The sequence below is a fragment of the Oenanthe melanoleuca genome, chromosome 3 (assembly GCF_029582105.1).
Source record: "Oenanthe melanoleuca isolate GR-GAL-2019-014 chromosome 3, OMel1.0, whole genome shotgun sequence".
NCBI classification, from domain to species: Eukaryota; Metazoa; Chordata; class Aves; order Passeriformes; family Muscicapidae; genus Oenanthe; species Oenanthe melanoleuca.
The window spans coordinates 52,540,497-52,555,118 of NC_079336.1; the positions used below are offsets into that span (position 1 = coordinate 52,540,497).

Genomic DNA, 14,622 nt, shown 5'->3' on the forward strand with positions numbered 1-14,622 from the left:
ATTGAATGGTAATGTGACAGAAGGTGGCAGAAATATATTGCCAGGACACTTTCTCTTGTGAAGTGTCATCTTAGCAACTAGATGCCAATGACATTTAGTACAGGAATATAGACTAAATAATTCTACTGAGTGTCTTTAAGCCTTAGATGTACTTTTACCACAGTGTTTGTGGACTTGATATACAAATTGTATGTAGTCTGTTTCCAAAGAGTTCCAAGAAAGTGTTGCTTTTCCTTGCATTGCTTCTGGGGCCAAAGATGAATCTGCAGGTCATCCGAGAAGCTCTCTGTGAATAATGGGCTTTGTGCTTGTGTTCCTATCACTAAGATATTTGTGATGATTTTGAATGATGGGTGGTTTTTTGAAACTGAGTGGAACTCGTGACTGGGCTCTTTCCTCTTGCACAGTGCAGAAGATCCCCTCAGCACTTCAAGCCCTACCTGACCCCTGACTTGCCCAAACGATTCCACTACGCTAACAACGTGCGCATTGATAAAGTTCATCTTTTGGTGGATCGACAGTGGCTGGCTGTGAGGTAACACCATTTGTGTGATTGTTGTGCTATTTTATTCACCCCACTCTCATCTCTCTAATTTCCTTCACAGATGCTTCATTTCCTGTTTTGCTTTAGACTTGTTACATTTCCATGTTTGTCACAGTTAAAATCATACCATGCATAAAAAGGAACCATGCTTGTTTTGTAAACAAATAATTGTTCAGGACATAGAAAAAGAAATGTGCCCTGGAAAAATCGCATAATCACCCTATTTTAAGCTGTGTTCAAATATTCTTGGGCCTCTGTGTGCAAATGTTCTTGGACACTTGACAACTGTGCATTGAATTGGGATGGGGTGACTATTTTTCCATGTGTCTTAGCAATAGGTGGATAAAAACTAATGTTAGTCACTATGTCAGGATATTTTGTTGTGTTATTCTATAACCCATCTCCACATTACCCACATCTCTTCACCCTTCAGAATCCATTATAAAAATATCTTTTAAGGCAAAATCCCTTGCAGTCTTATTTATATTATTGCACAGAGGCTAACAGCAGAGTTCTCCCATTGTAAGTTTTCTGTTAAAATGCCAAAGAATATAACTAGGAACTCATCCAAAACAGATTACACTTGCTCTGCAACCTATAGCTCGGCAAAGGCCTCAGTTCAAAAATAGCCATTTTCTTCAATTTGCTTTGAAAATATTGTTTCACTGTGCACTCATAGCCAGCTAAGATAATTTATTGCTTGTCCATAGCAGTTTCTGTTAAAGGAGAAAGAGGTATTCCTCTTGATGAAGAAATGAACACTATGTTGAACCATAAGTACTGCAATATGGCAGAGTCAGTTCTCAAGGAATGATCCAGTCTGTGAGCCAGAATAACTGTTACTAAGTGCTTCTATTTTTGTCATTTTTATTTACACTCTGTCATGGTTTCTCCTTAGAGATGAAAGTTACACATTTTGTGGTGGAGGTGACCATGGCTATAACAACGAATTTAAAAGTATGGAGGTAAGATTATTTCCATTCTATTCTATTCTTGCACTTCTTTATATACAAAATCATGATGTGCCAGGTAAGCCACCAGAATACAGAACAATTGTAGTTTTTGTAGTGTGCTTTTTCTTTTCTGGCCACAAGCATGTAAACTGTTAGCACATACTAGGTCCAAATGTTTGTGTTCTTTTCATGGATGTGTACAAGGCCTGTTTATTTGGGGTCCTGTAGTAAAAACAGTCTGGGCTTACCTTACCTGCGCGGAGACAGATAGATTACAGTAAACCAAGTCTACCATGCTTATTTTCAGGAAACTGAATTCTTTTGTTCTTTCATCCTTCCACTGAGGCAATGACTGAAAAATCTCCATAGGTTCTGGGAGTTCATCTGAGTGTCTGAAAGCCTGTATGCTGAAATAAACTGAATGTCATTGTCTCTGCTTATCTTACAAGAGTTAATCATATCACCAGAACAGAAATATTAATTAGCTATACTGTATGTTAGTATAGCCTGTGTTGCAATCTCATCTCATTTTCACTTCTGGCTACAGTGAAAATATTTTGAGGTCTTGATCTTTTGGTTTTTCATGTACTTTCTGTGATGTGAACCTTTAACTAAGGTCAAGCCACTTTAAGTCCCATATTCTGTGCCTAAGAATCAGTTCCTTCCAGACCTTTGTGGCTCTATGTTAAAACAAAATACCAGTGATCAGAATTATGCTGAATGTTTGTATGGAAATAAAAGGTAAATTCTGGTTACCATGGAAACCTTAATAATAGATAACCTTACACAGGTGGAACAACAGCTTGCTTTTTTTTTTTTTTTTTTTTTTTTTTTTTTTTAAATAAAGGAGCAAAATGTCATCTTTCTATAATAAATTGAAAATTCCTTTTCTGTTATAGACACATAATATTATTGTAGAACAGATCATTGTCCTGTTAGTCATGCTTCCTGTATGTCCTGGCAGGCAGCTCAGCCAGGCTCATAAAGCAGTAGAAACCCTGTGAGACTGTCCATAGTACCAGTGTTCTGCAACAAGGCTTGCAGGCCCCAGAAGGGCTGCCCAGCACTGCATTGTGCCATTGGTGGTACAGATTTCAGGTCTCTGCTGAGCTTGGAATGGGCCTCTGCAGTTTCCTGCTTCTTGCTTTAACCATGGCCATACACTCTTAAGTGACCCAAAGACTTCAAAAAACAACCACAAACTAAATGAGATTCATTACACAGTTTAAAATATCCTGCTAAATGAATTTTTGCTTTGCATTTTTCTTCAAATTATGTGCAATGGCAGAAATTTGCTTCTTTACAGAACAATCCTGTGTTTTTAACTTGTGTGACTATAAAAAGACTATGTTTTGTTCCATTGGCCCAGTTCTCATAAAGTGCAACTGAATTGGTTTTGACTTTGGATTCCTTTAGATAACCCTTTTTTTTTTTTTTTTTTTTTTTAATTATTGCTATTGCAATCTAGGCTATATTCTTAGCATATGGCCCAAACTTTAAAGAGAAAACAGAAGTGGATGCTTTTGAAAACATTGAGGTTTACAACCTTATGTGTGGTGAGTAGAAACAATCCAGTACTTCAGGTAATAAACTTCTAGTATTTTCAAATACCAGTATTGTAAGAGCTAAAAGAAGCATAGCTAAAAATTTAGTGAGTTCATTCTAGACCAAAACACTGAAGCCATGCTCTTAGGCCTTCTTTACACTGCTAAGAAATTGACTTTCCAGAAGTTGTTCTGCTTTGAAGGTTTTTTTCTGATTGCAGAACTCCACTAAAGAATCAGAGGGAACCACACCTGCCACGTGGGTTTGCTGTCAAACTGATGGCTGTGGAATTTTGGATAAGAATCTTGAAGAGAATAACTGCTCTTGCTCATAACTTAGGATGGACCATTGAGTCCCTGCAGAGCAGAATTAGGAAGCACATGCCTCAGAAAATATGGATTAAAGCATCACACAAAAATACAATTGCCTACTAGGTTTCACAATGTGATGTACTTGCAATAACATTTATACTTTGCATTAAACTGTCTAATCTTGTGAATGTTATGACAATGTATAAAACTGTACCAACAGTATCCAAATCTATGGTTACTAAATCTTGATGCAGTGGAAGATTGCAAATAACCTTCAGACCTAGAAAATTGCAAGTTGGTGGGAGTAGTTACTGTAATAGTTTAAATAATGGAATAAACTATTTCTTCTACCTTCAAAAATGACTAGAAAATGAGTAGAATTGGAAAGTGAATAACTTTTTAAAATGCCATTTTAGTTTTAAAATATGTTTACAAATTCCAAATGTTTTGACAGATTTGCTGCGTATAACACCAGCAGAAAACAATGGGACACATGGCAGCTTGAATCACCTTTTAAAGAAACCTTTTTACAATCCTTCACATCCAGAGGAAGTCTCATCTCCCTCTTCATGTCCAGTTTCCAGTTTGACCCCTGAAAATGACCTGAGATGCAAATGCATGCACGTAAATAGGGGTTTCTGGCATCTTTTAATCATCTTTGTCAAGTGTGTTCTGCTTCTTTTGCTTTTTTCCAAACAATGGATTAATTTTGAATGATTCTCTCTATTTTTTACAGATTTCAAATGAGACAGAAGAAATGTCACTGAATGAGAGGTTAAATCTCACCACAGAAGAAAGTAGGTAGCAAAAAATGAAAAAGGCAGCAGTATTTTTAAATCTACACCTGGTTTATATTTTGTGTCTTTTATTTAATTGGGAATTGTTACAATATTAATTACAATTGGCAGTGAAGTACGAAAACCAGGTCAGAAGCTTTTTTTTTTTTTATTTTTCCTTTGCATTTCTTTAAAAAATGCTAAGGGACTCTATTATATTATTATATAATTTATATATTATTTATTATTATATTATTATTATTAATATATTATTTATATATATTATATATTATTATTAGCAACATGTATATATAGGAATAGGATCTGAACCCCATAAAAATTTTGGGAAAAAACATACAGATTTCAATGGACTTGGAGAAAATCTGAGCACTGTCAGGCTTTGTGACATAACCCTTGTTCCTTATCCTGTATACATAACTTCACCTTTCTCTTATCAGAAATTCCCATAGATACTTCTTTCTCCTTTTTTTTAATTGAGTTTCTGGAAATTTTGGGAAACATTGTAATGCCTCTTAGTCAAATAAGATGTAAATTTCACTCCACTGGCAAGATTAATTAAAAATATTTGCACTGTTATGAAATTACAAAGAAACAATAATTTGCAAATCTGTTATATTATATTGACTTTTGTACATTAAACATAATATGAAAACTATTTTCTACATTTTTTATTCTACTTCCAAACCTAAAGAACCCCATGACTAGGTTTACTGTTGGATCTATTTGTATTTGCTAAAGCTAATTAATAATTTTTGTCTGCTCTCTTAGCCCCTTGTGCCATCCAAAATGTTATAGAAGAATAAATCAATAATTATTATTTAAATTTTAGTAAATAAGGCAAGCTCATCTCATTTGCCATATGGGAGACCCAGAGTTCTTCAGAATGAAAATGTCTACTGCCTCCTTTCCCATCATCAGTATGTGAGTGGATACAGCTCTGATATCTGGATGCCACTGTGGACTGCATACACTGTGAATAAGCCTGTAGGTTATCAAATATCTGTACTAATTATGTCTTAAATATGGGATATAATGGATTGAAAATGTAGTCCATTCATCAGAAACCCTGTTCAAGGGCTGATGGATGTCAAATTACTTAGGCTCTTGTGTCTGAAATAATTTAAGCTATCTTAAAATATAGTTCTGAAAAGTGGAAATGACCATTAGTTAGGGACACAAAAGATACAGGAGAGTAAAGCTGCTGGTAAGCTGGTCCTATGAAGCCTGTTCTGTAAAAGGAATATGCTATCAAGGCAATTTTCCATCTTGCCTGTCAGTTCCTGTGGAAAAGCAGGCTGTGATTTCCCAAATCAGAAGTTTTAAGCTTTCCTATGAGTACTATGATCTTTTTCCTATTAAGTACCCTTAATGCAACTCTACAAGACAGTTTGCACTAATGCATTTTTCTGTATGTTCTTTGCTCTCTGTTACATTATAAAATCTCTGAAAAATGTAATTGTAGTTGAATGAACCCCTGAGTGTTCAAGGGCATGTAGATCCAGAATAAATTGTTTGAGTTTTCAGGGTCAGTAAACTAATGGACATTCATGAGCTTACTTGCCCTCATAATTTGACCCTTTTTCTAAGTTGTCTTGAGGAAATAGTTTCTATGTTGATTCTTATATCTGAAGAGGACTGTTATTGATGTCTCTGTGATTTCTCATTTCATCAGCACAAATATGAAGAAATTATTTTAATAGAATGCATGCTGCTAAAATGATAGTATTTCAGGAAATTGCACTCCATACTTTCTACTGATTCTTCACTATCTTGGTTGAAGGATCATAAATCCAATCCTAAGAAGGCTAAAAGTCATTTAAACAAATGTCCATTTCAACAAGGACTGTTTATACTTAAACCTTGCTATGAAAGTGCATTTCCCAAATGAAAACTAGTTAATTATGGGCATATTTTTTGTCTGATTTTGCTTTAAAAAGAATAAAAAGGTCCCACCAGAGCTGCAGTCTTCTTGATAAAAAAAGCTCAAAAACCCAAATAACTTTTCAGACACTTTCCTTTGTTAAAAAACAAATTCTCAGTTAGCAAAGAATCAAAGAATCATAGAAGGTTAAGGGGTTGGAATGGACCTTCAAGATCATTTAATCCCAGCCCAGTCCTGCCATGGGCAGGAGAAATACATATTTTGCAGGAGTTTCTTATAGCAGTTTGTGCAACATTGTGGGAAGCAGTGAATGACTGAGAATGAAGTATTGGAGGATATAGATCACAGCAGATTCTAATACAATGATGTGTGTTTTTTGTAAAAAGAATAGGAAATAATAAATTCCATCTGTAATAGTGTCAGAAACACATCAGTGAAAGGCTCTGAGTGTAAGAGCTCACTCACTGCACAGTAAGCTGACATTGTGATTTTTTATTACATGTGCTTGTAATTACATATAATTGGGAGAAATAGGCTTTGTACATTATAACACCTGTGGAAGGTCAGAGGGATAGAGCTAATGTCTTTGTAAGTTTTGCCTGCAATACTTGGGAATGATAGAAAGTTGCACTTTCTCCAGAATTTTTGTTGCATCCTGTGTTAGTTATGTTTGGATGCAGCCTGTGCAGTGCTTTACACAGTTTGTAAGATGGGGTATATCTCATCACTACATAGCTATTAAGGAGGGCTTAAATATTAAGCTAGGTAATGCAGGCTGGGCTTTTGCTTGTTTTGTGTGATTTGGAAGTTTTGAAACTGGATGAATATCATATACTTGCAGATCTTAAATAAAAGATGTCAGCATTTTGATTAGTTAGTTTTCTCAGGAATGTGGAAAATTTAAAATTGAAGGATATTTTTTTTCTCAAGGTTTTTATGCTCATCTCCCAGGAAGGAAGGCATATTTTCTTGCATAAAGACAAGCAGTCCTGAAGGGGGCTGGATTTGACTTAAGAGACCACAACAGATACTTAAATTCTGTCATGTAATGCAAATAACTCATGCTTCTTTACATTAATTACTGGCTCATCAAAAAGCAATAATCCACATCAAAAGACAATTCGAAATAGGCACAGCCAATTTTTAGTTTTAACTGCTTTTTTCAGGAGACAGTATGTTTCTTTGACCTGAAATAGAAGGAGCCAAATTGGTGATGAAGGTTTTTTTTTTTCCCTTTGTTTTTTTGTTTGTTTTTTTTTGACACATGATCTGCTCAGGAGTCAAAGAAAGACTTTTGCCTTTAATATTTCATTCCATGTGATATATATGTTTGCCATTAATATACAACCTGACCATAAGATGGCATCTAGTTGAATTCTGATAAAAGTAACTGAAGAAATTAAATTAAGGAGTACAAAGAGGCACAAGAAGAACATTCCAGTTCTTTATTTTTGCTTGATTTTAATTGATCAAAACTGATAAAAAAATGTACCGAAAATCAAATTAGTTGTTTAACTTCTGTTTATAAAGGTATAATGCAAGATATATTCCAGACTTACCAAAATGAAAATAAGGTACATGTAAATGAGGATTGAAAAAAATTAAACACAAAGAACCATATTCAGATGATTTAATGTTATTGTAAAATTATGAAAAAGTGTGTAGAAAAGATTACAGGAAAAAAAAAAGTGAAGGTTATAGAAAGAATTATAGTAATCAGAATCACTTTTGGCCAGATCTTAGCATGTTCTGGTGAAGTTAGTAAAACCAGTAAAATGTGCTAAGTTTACCATGGATTTCTTTATCTGTAACTCTTCAGCAGCACAGATTCTTACAGAGACTGCATCCTCAAATGCCAAGATGAGGTGACAGTGTCATTTTTGTATACTAGCTGCTTTCCAGGAGGATGTGACATCAAGTTTGTGTTTCCAGAAATATGTAAAAGTGACGAATGAGTCAAATGTGAAATCTGTTTTTGCCTAAGGTATAACCTTATTTTGCTGCTACAATTTTACATGGTGCATACGGATTTCCCTGAATTACCTAAAAACAGGAGTAGAAGAAAAACACTACCCAGAAAACATTAGTGTCCATTACTTGCATTGACCTGATTCACTATGAAAATAAGAGAAGATTCAATGAAGTCCATTCTAGAAAGTTAAAACCATGCAAAGCATTGGCTTAGCCACAGCCGTGGGTGTAAGATTTTTTTTTTTCCTTTTCACAGGAAAACACATCTCCTCTTCCTCCCACTGTTTCAGACTGTCTGCGGCCTGATGTTAGAATCCCTGCTGCTTGGAGCCAAAATTGTTCTGACTACCCAGAAGGGCTGACCTTGACCCACAGTTTCCTCTATCCTCCCAGTGAGCATGGTTCTTTTTTTAGAGAGACCTTAGAAAGTCTTAATCAGCTGGATGTGGGTTTATGTTTAAACATATACCCAAACACCAAAACAAACTTCTTTGGATCAGCATGTTGGGCAGAAAAAGGTTTCCAGTGTTCACAGACTGACCAAAAGCAGGGCAGCTGCTGCTTGTATCTAAATATTTTTGGTTTAGAACATTTAAGGGTTTTTTTAAATAATGGAACAACTTGAATGCGATGAAAACTGGTTGCAATGATGTGAAGGGTTGGAAGGATAGGCTGTCCCTCTTCCTCTGCATTCGTTTCGTATTTTCAAATTTGATAATTATTATTTATTGAGTTGATTTATTGAACAAATTTGGAGATATGCAATATGGAGATATTTGGAGTTTGCAATAAGCTCATACACTCATGCTCAAATGTAAAATGTAATTTAATTACATGTACCTACAATTTATAGAGACATGAATTAATTTGTATATATTCACTTATATTTTGGTCTTTTTATGTAGACTACAATTCATCTGATGTTGAACAGTATGATGCCTTACTCACCAGCAATATTGTTCCAATGTATAAAGCTTTCAAAGGTAGGTTGCAGAATTTTGGTTAATTTTGATTAATTTTCTATAATTATTGTTCTGGAGTTGATAAAGTTATCACAAAAATTTAAAACATTAATGCATGGACTGCTGTATATCCAGATGTTGTGAAAATAAACTTTAAATCTTTCAAAAGTACATGTTTGAAAATTTATAACATAATTATATGGGTTTTTTTTTCTTGGTATAGTCCCATCTGATTTCTCCATATCTCTGCTTACCTGTTTGCTTTTGAATTTGCTCTTCATCCCTTCTGTGCTGTCCTAACGTGAAATGCTAGCTATGAAACTCTCATAAAAATTTCCCTTGGGAAATGCTCAAAGTGAATGAAAATGGCACTTCTTCTTTATTCAAAATCTGACAAGAAGACCTCAACAATATTAATCTTACAATACAATTTCATAATAGATGTGCAAGTATGGTAAACTCTTCCCATCCTGCCTGACTAACATTTGTTTGTAATCATTGATAAGAAATTTTCTATAACTGCTTATGATCCCATTTTACTCTTAGGCTTAGGCTCATTTTCTTAGAAAATGCATAAAAAGAAGGGGTAAGGAAAAAGTTAGCAAAAACCCAATTACATAACTACCTTTCTAATATATTCAGACCTCATTTATTCATTCACTGTTATGAAAAACCAGAGATCCAGAAGACCTAAGTGTCTTTAATTTTCTAAGTAAATCACAGACTATGAAAAATCCAATTTTTCAAGGAAAACAAGAGCCTATAAATCATAAAAAACAGGTAAATCAATGATGCCCTCAATACCCCAAACCCATCAGGTTTTTTGCTGTGCCAGTTGTAAATATTTGAATAATCTCACTAGCTTATGTCCTACAAATTGTATTATCTTGAGTGACATCTGTGGGATAAGCCAAATTGTCTAGTGATGTTTGGTATGAGTTCTGTACAGTTAAACTAACACTCAGGTGGTGAGAATTCCTGTCATAAAACTGTTGTGTCAGTTCCTGCTATTGGTCACACTGCAGGTACAGGCAGATCAGCCTGTATTAAGGAATTAATGACCTCTCAGCTGTAGATTTGTAGCTTCAGCTTTAGATCGAATCCTGATACACTCCAATAGTGCAATTTGCCTCGTAGGACTATAATAGCATTTACAGCACCTCTTTCAATGACAAGTGGGAGTTTTTCCCTTCTGATGAATTCCAAATTTTGTGTAACAAAAGGTTGATTTTATGGGCAGTTTAGTTCTGAACTTCTTTTAATTACATTGAAAACACAAATATGCTGTTTTTCTTCAGTGATCAAATGACTTTAAATGAATATTAATTTTGCTTTTATCTTCTTTTTATGACAGTCATATGGGACTATTTCCATGATGTGCTTCTTCAGAAGTATGCTAGAGAAAGGAATGGGGTAAACGTTATCAGTGGACCAGTGTTTGATTACAATTATGATGGCCATTTTGACAGCCCTGAAGAAATTAAGCAGTAAGTCCATGGAAAAGCCAGAAATCAAACTCTATGTGACTTCCACTGTATTTCCACACAAACAATTATTTAAAAAGACCAAGAAACCAGTGTCATTGATATTGCAGTATTCTCTTTATAATCCTGCATCCACTATAACTCATACAACAGGAAATACTCTTGCAAACAGATACAGTACCACAGAAGATGAAGTTGAAGTAAAGAGTAGAAAAGCTGTGCAGTTACATGTGTATCTCTGTACACATGCAGAGCTACAGACTAGTAATTAGTCTCCCAAGATTATGCCTAGATTTTAGATTTTGGGCCTCTGCATCAGTAATGCTGGGAGAATATATGATATACAAACATGCAGAAGGCACGCATAAGCATAATTTTTTCATTTTCATATTGTGCTCACTCACTTGTTTGTTTTTTCTTCCTGTTGTCTCAAACTGATGTATTTCATCTAAGGTCAGATTTGTGTGTTTGCCTTCACTGAATCATGTAACTGGAAATGCAAAATGTAACATTCCTGAGAGGAACCTTTGCATAACTGTGGCTTACACAGCTCACTGCAACATCTGACATGTTTACACTAAATTATAAAGACCAATTATTTATGTCAGTGAATATGGGTAGGAGGAAACAAAAGCAGAATTGGAACAACTAAGATTAGGGAAAACACCTTGTGAGAGTAAGAGCATTTATGGAGTCGAAAGGTGCTGGGAAATCTGCACAGCTGAATCTGTCACTGGAGATGTTTTATTCAGGCTAGACTTGACCACATCTGTTAAAAATGGTTTGGGAATGGGAAAATCAGCCTGCCACGTAGTAGGAGGGTGGAAGGGAGGAGAGACTCCAACTTCCTTCCAAGCAGAATGCTGTAATACCCAGCTGACCACATAATGCTGCCTCCAGTTTGGAATAAGCATGTTTTAGTCAGCATGGTTAGGCAGTCATACAAAGCAGTATAATAATTTCAGTGGTAGTGTTTTGTTCAACACTGAACAAAAAACCTTGGGAAACATTCAGCTCCTTCTACACAAGAGTGACCATATTTGCAGAATAGTCAGTAAAGGGCAGCAAAGACATTTTCAACTGAGTATCCTGAACTGGTTTCTACAGCACACAGCCACAAATCACTGTTCTGGCATTTCTCAATGGGAAGGAGTCTGAAGTTAATTTTCTCATCACTCTCCTCCAATTCATGTGGTTGAAGTTCTTAGTATAATGAAGGGCAAATATGATGCTCTATTCTGACTCTTCGGATATAGAGATCTCTGGCTTTGGCAAAATAGAGTACTGACCATGTTAAGCAGTCCTGTTTCAGTGGGACTGCTTGTCGTGCACAGAGTAATCCATATAATCATGAAATAAATGGTGAGGCTGTCTATTTCATCAGGTATGTTTTTCAATTACAAGAGGAACTTAAACCATATAGTATTGAAAGATATATCCTGAGATAAATTCTATAAATTTCTAATTGCATCAGTGGTGTTAATACTTGATATCTCAATAAAAGCCTTAATTAATGTTTGTTTTGTAGGTATGTGAACAATACAAAAATCCCTGTCCCAACCCATTACTATGTGATTCTGACAAGCTGCAAGAACACATCCTATACTCCACTTAACTGTTCAGGGTCCTTGGATGCGTTGTCTTTTATCATTCCTCATCGACCTGACAACACTGAAAGCTGTGCTGTAAGTATAGTTCTATGTTCCTGTGTGCCAATGAACTTTGTGAACTGATTCCCACTGGAATCTAGTCATCCAGGGAATCTTTATCAGTCTGTGAAATTAACTCATTCCCCATGAGCTGGGAGTGAGCTGAGAGTTAAAGCAATCACCAGAAGAGCAAGGAGCTCCAGGAGAGGTAGCTGGAAACTAATGAGCTGATAGGAAGCAAGGAAGAAGAAAGGAAGGTAAGATAAGAGGACTGGGAAATGCTGTCACCTGAGAAGGGCTGAGAGCAGCAGCACAGGCAAGAGATATCTTTATGGAAGACTGCAGGATAAACTTACTCAGAGGTATCAGAGGACTTTGAGTGTTATTCCCTTCAGTTGCTAGAAAATTCCTTCAGTTGCTTTGTCCACCTCTATGAGAAATTAGACAGCAAGCATTTAGATGGATAGTCCTGCAGTTAAAATTAATACTTGGATTAAATAAAATCTCTGCTTACCACTAACAGTGTAAATCTTATGCCTCATAGCAAGCAAAATACATTATCTGAGTGTAATATGTATTGTTGAGGCAGCTGTCTATGCCACAGACTCTGGGTTGCAGAAGGTTCCTGAACTCAGTGTATATATATTGGACAAATACAGCAGCACAGACTTGAACTGGTCCTCACTGACAGTTTTTAGTTTATTTATAGCTTTGAACTCATAACTCCAGACAGGTGCAAGCTTGCCCTACTTGGAAACAACTTCTGTGTCTCCCCATTTGTAGTGTGGATAATCCACAACTTCCCAGTGAGATCTTTTTAGCAGTTGAAGGTTGCCTCATTATTAGAATGAATTAGTCGTTATACTTAAGAAATTGTCTGTAATTTCTAAAGTTTAGTAATAAATCCCAAATATCTTTGCACTTTATATTCATCATGTTTGGCAGTAACATAAATGTAATGGTTCATTTGCATCAGAAGCAGGTATTGTTAGTGAAAAAGCAAATTACCATCTATTGGCAAAAAAACTCTTGTAGTAAACAAACAGAAAACAATATTTTTGGTTGATTACTGGTTACATTTCCATTGTTTTCTCCATCTAACCAGCAACTGTTGCTGCTGTCCAGCAATCAAGACTGAGCTGCTGTAGGGACTTTTTGTGAGTTGTCAGGTGCCTGTTGCTTGTCAGGCCTGAGCAGTGCAGCTAATTTGTACCATAACTAAAACCATCCTTACATGTGTGTTTGAAACGTGACTCATGCATTTTGTAGTTAAAAGTCCCAACTGCCATTTCAGCATAATCCTTCTTCTCTGTCACTTTGGAAGAGGAGAGGTGGGTGGAAGAGACATGCACTTGATTCTGTTTAAAAGAGATCCCTAAAAGCAAGGCTGAAAGGATGCCTGGGAAAGCCTGGAAGAAGTTTTACCAGCTGGAGGCCTTTAGTCTGTCAAACCAGGTCAAACACTGGAAATTGCCTAACACTGCCACCAAACAACAGAGGCCCTTTTACATGTTTGAGCTTTGTTCTTGCTTGTTTTGACAGGAAAATAAGTCACCTTCTGAATGGGTTGAAGAAAGAGTTCAGGCTCATTCTGCACGTGTTCGGGATGTGGAGCTGCTCACTGGGCTTGACTTTTACCAGGAAAGAAATGAATCTGTCTCTGAGATCTTGCGGCTAAAGACATTTTTGCCAATATTTGAGATTGAAAGTAACTGATTCTCTTTGAAAAATGGAGCAGTGCTTGGAAGAAAGAAAAATTAAGTGATTTCACTTATGTCCTTGCTTAAGTATGTGGGAGTATTTTTCAAATTTGTGTTTTTCGGTCAAGTGTTTTGTGCCAATAAAATTTGAATAAAAATTATGCATAAAATTATCCACAGTGAATTAAATCATCATTGTTGTGCCAGGCTTTCAAAATACATTTTATTATGTAAAAGATAATATATGATATGACTATAAAAATGCATGACATATTATATGTGATATTATATATAGTAGTAGTAGTAGTAATGATTAAAAAGAGATGCAAAAGGAACATATTTTATACTACAGAGACACCAGAATCATACATTGTATATAAAACACTTCTGCAATGGAGTGGAAAAATGAAACAGTTGGAGAGGAGTGTGTGTGTTCTTTCCCTTGTGTTTATCAGACAGGCTATGGTTCTCTAACACAAGCACATCCTGAAATGTTCTGTATTTCTCTTTCTCATATATTAATTCATATGGAAACATATTCAGACTCACTAAGTGTTTGTATGTTGTGCAAGTGATTTCCACTTGGGCTAATTCTTTATGCTAGTAACAAATGAAGCAAATGAGCTATATTCTTGTACCCTTCAGAAATCTTAAAACATTCTGAACATGAAGAGATAGAAGAAATGCTCTACACAGAAGAATTTTGTCTTGATATTTACCTGTATTTGCAATAGTTTCCAAATGCCTGGTGATAACAAAATGTTTTTGTCTATTTTTAAATAGTTAAACTTGAGATTAGAGCACAAAATTAGTAGTAGCATCCA

At 35.5% G+C, this 14,622-nt stretch overlaps 1 protein-coding gene across 1 annotated transcript in view; it reads left to right on the forward strand.

Moving 5' to 3' along the window:
• The window catches only part of ENPP3 (ectonucleotide pyrophosphatase/phosphodiesterase 3), a 34,836-nt gene extending 20,998 nt beyond the window's left edge, over positions 1-13,838 (forward strand). The window contains exons 15-25 of the mRNA XM_056488403.1: positions 408-535; positions 1,443-1,509; positions 2,966-3,053; positions 3,808-3,977; positions 4,090-4,150; positions 4,980-5,134; positions 8,260-8,395; positions 8,909-8,986; positions 10,320-10,452; positions 11,978-12,134; positions 13,641-13,838. Coding sequence (XP_056344378.1) covers positions 408-535; positions 1,443-1,509; positions 2,966-3,053; positions 3,808-3,977; positions 4,090-4,150; positions 4,980-5,134; positions 8,260-8,395; positions 8,909-8,986; positions 10,320-10,452; positions 11,978-12,134; positions 13,641-13,814 — 1,347 coding nt within the window. The 3' untranslated portion in view covers positions 13,815-13,838. The remainder of the gene's footprint in view (positions 1-407; positions 536-1,442; positions 1,510-2,965; positions 3,054-3,807; positions 3,978-4,089; positions 4,151-4,979; positions 5,135-8,259; positions 8,396-8,908; positions 8,987-10,319; positions 10,453-11,977; positions 12,135-13,640) is intronic.
• The last annotated feature ends 784 nt before the right edge of the window (positions 13,839-14,622 follow it).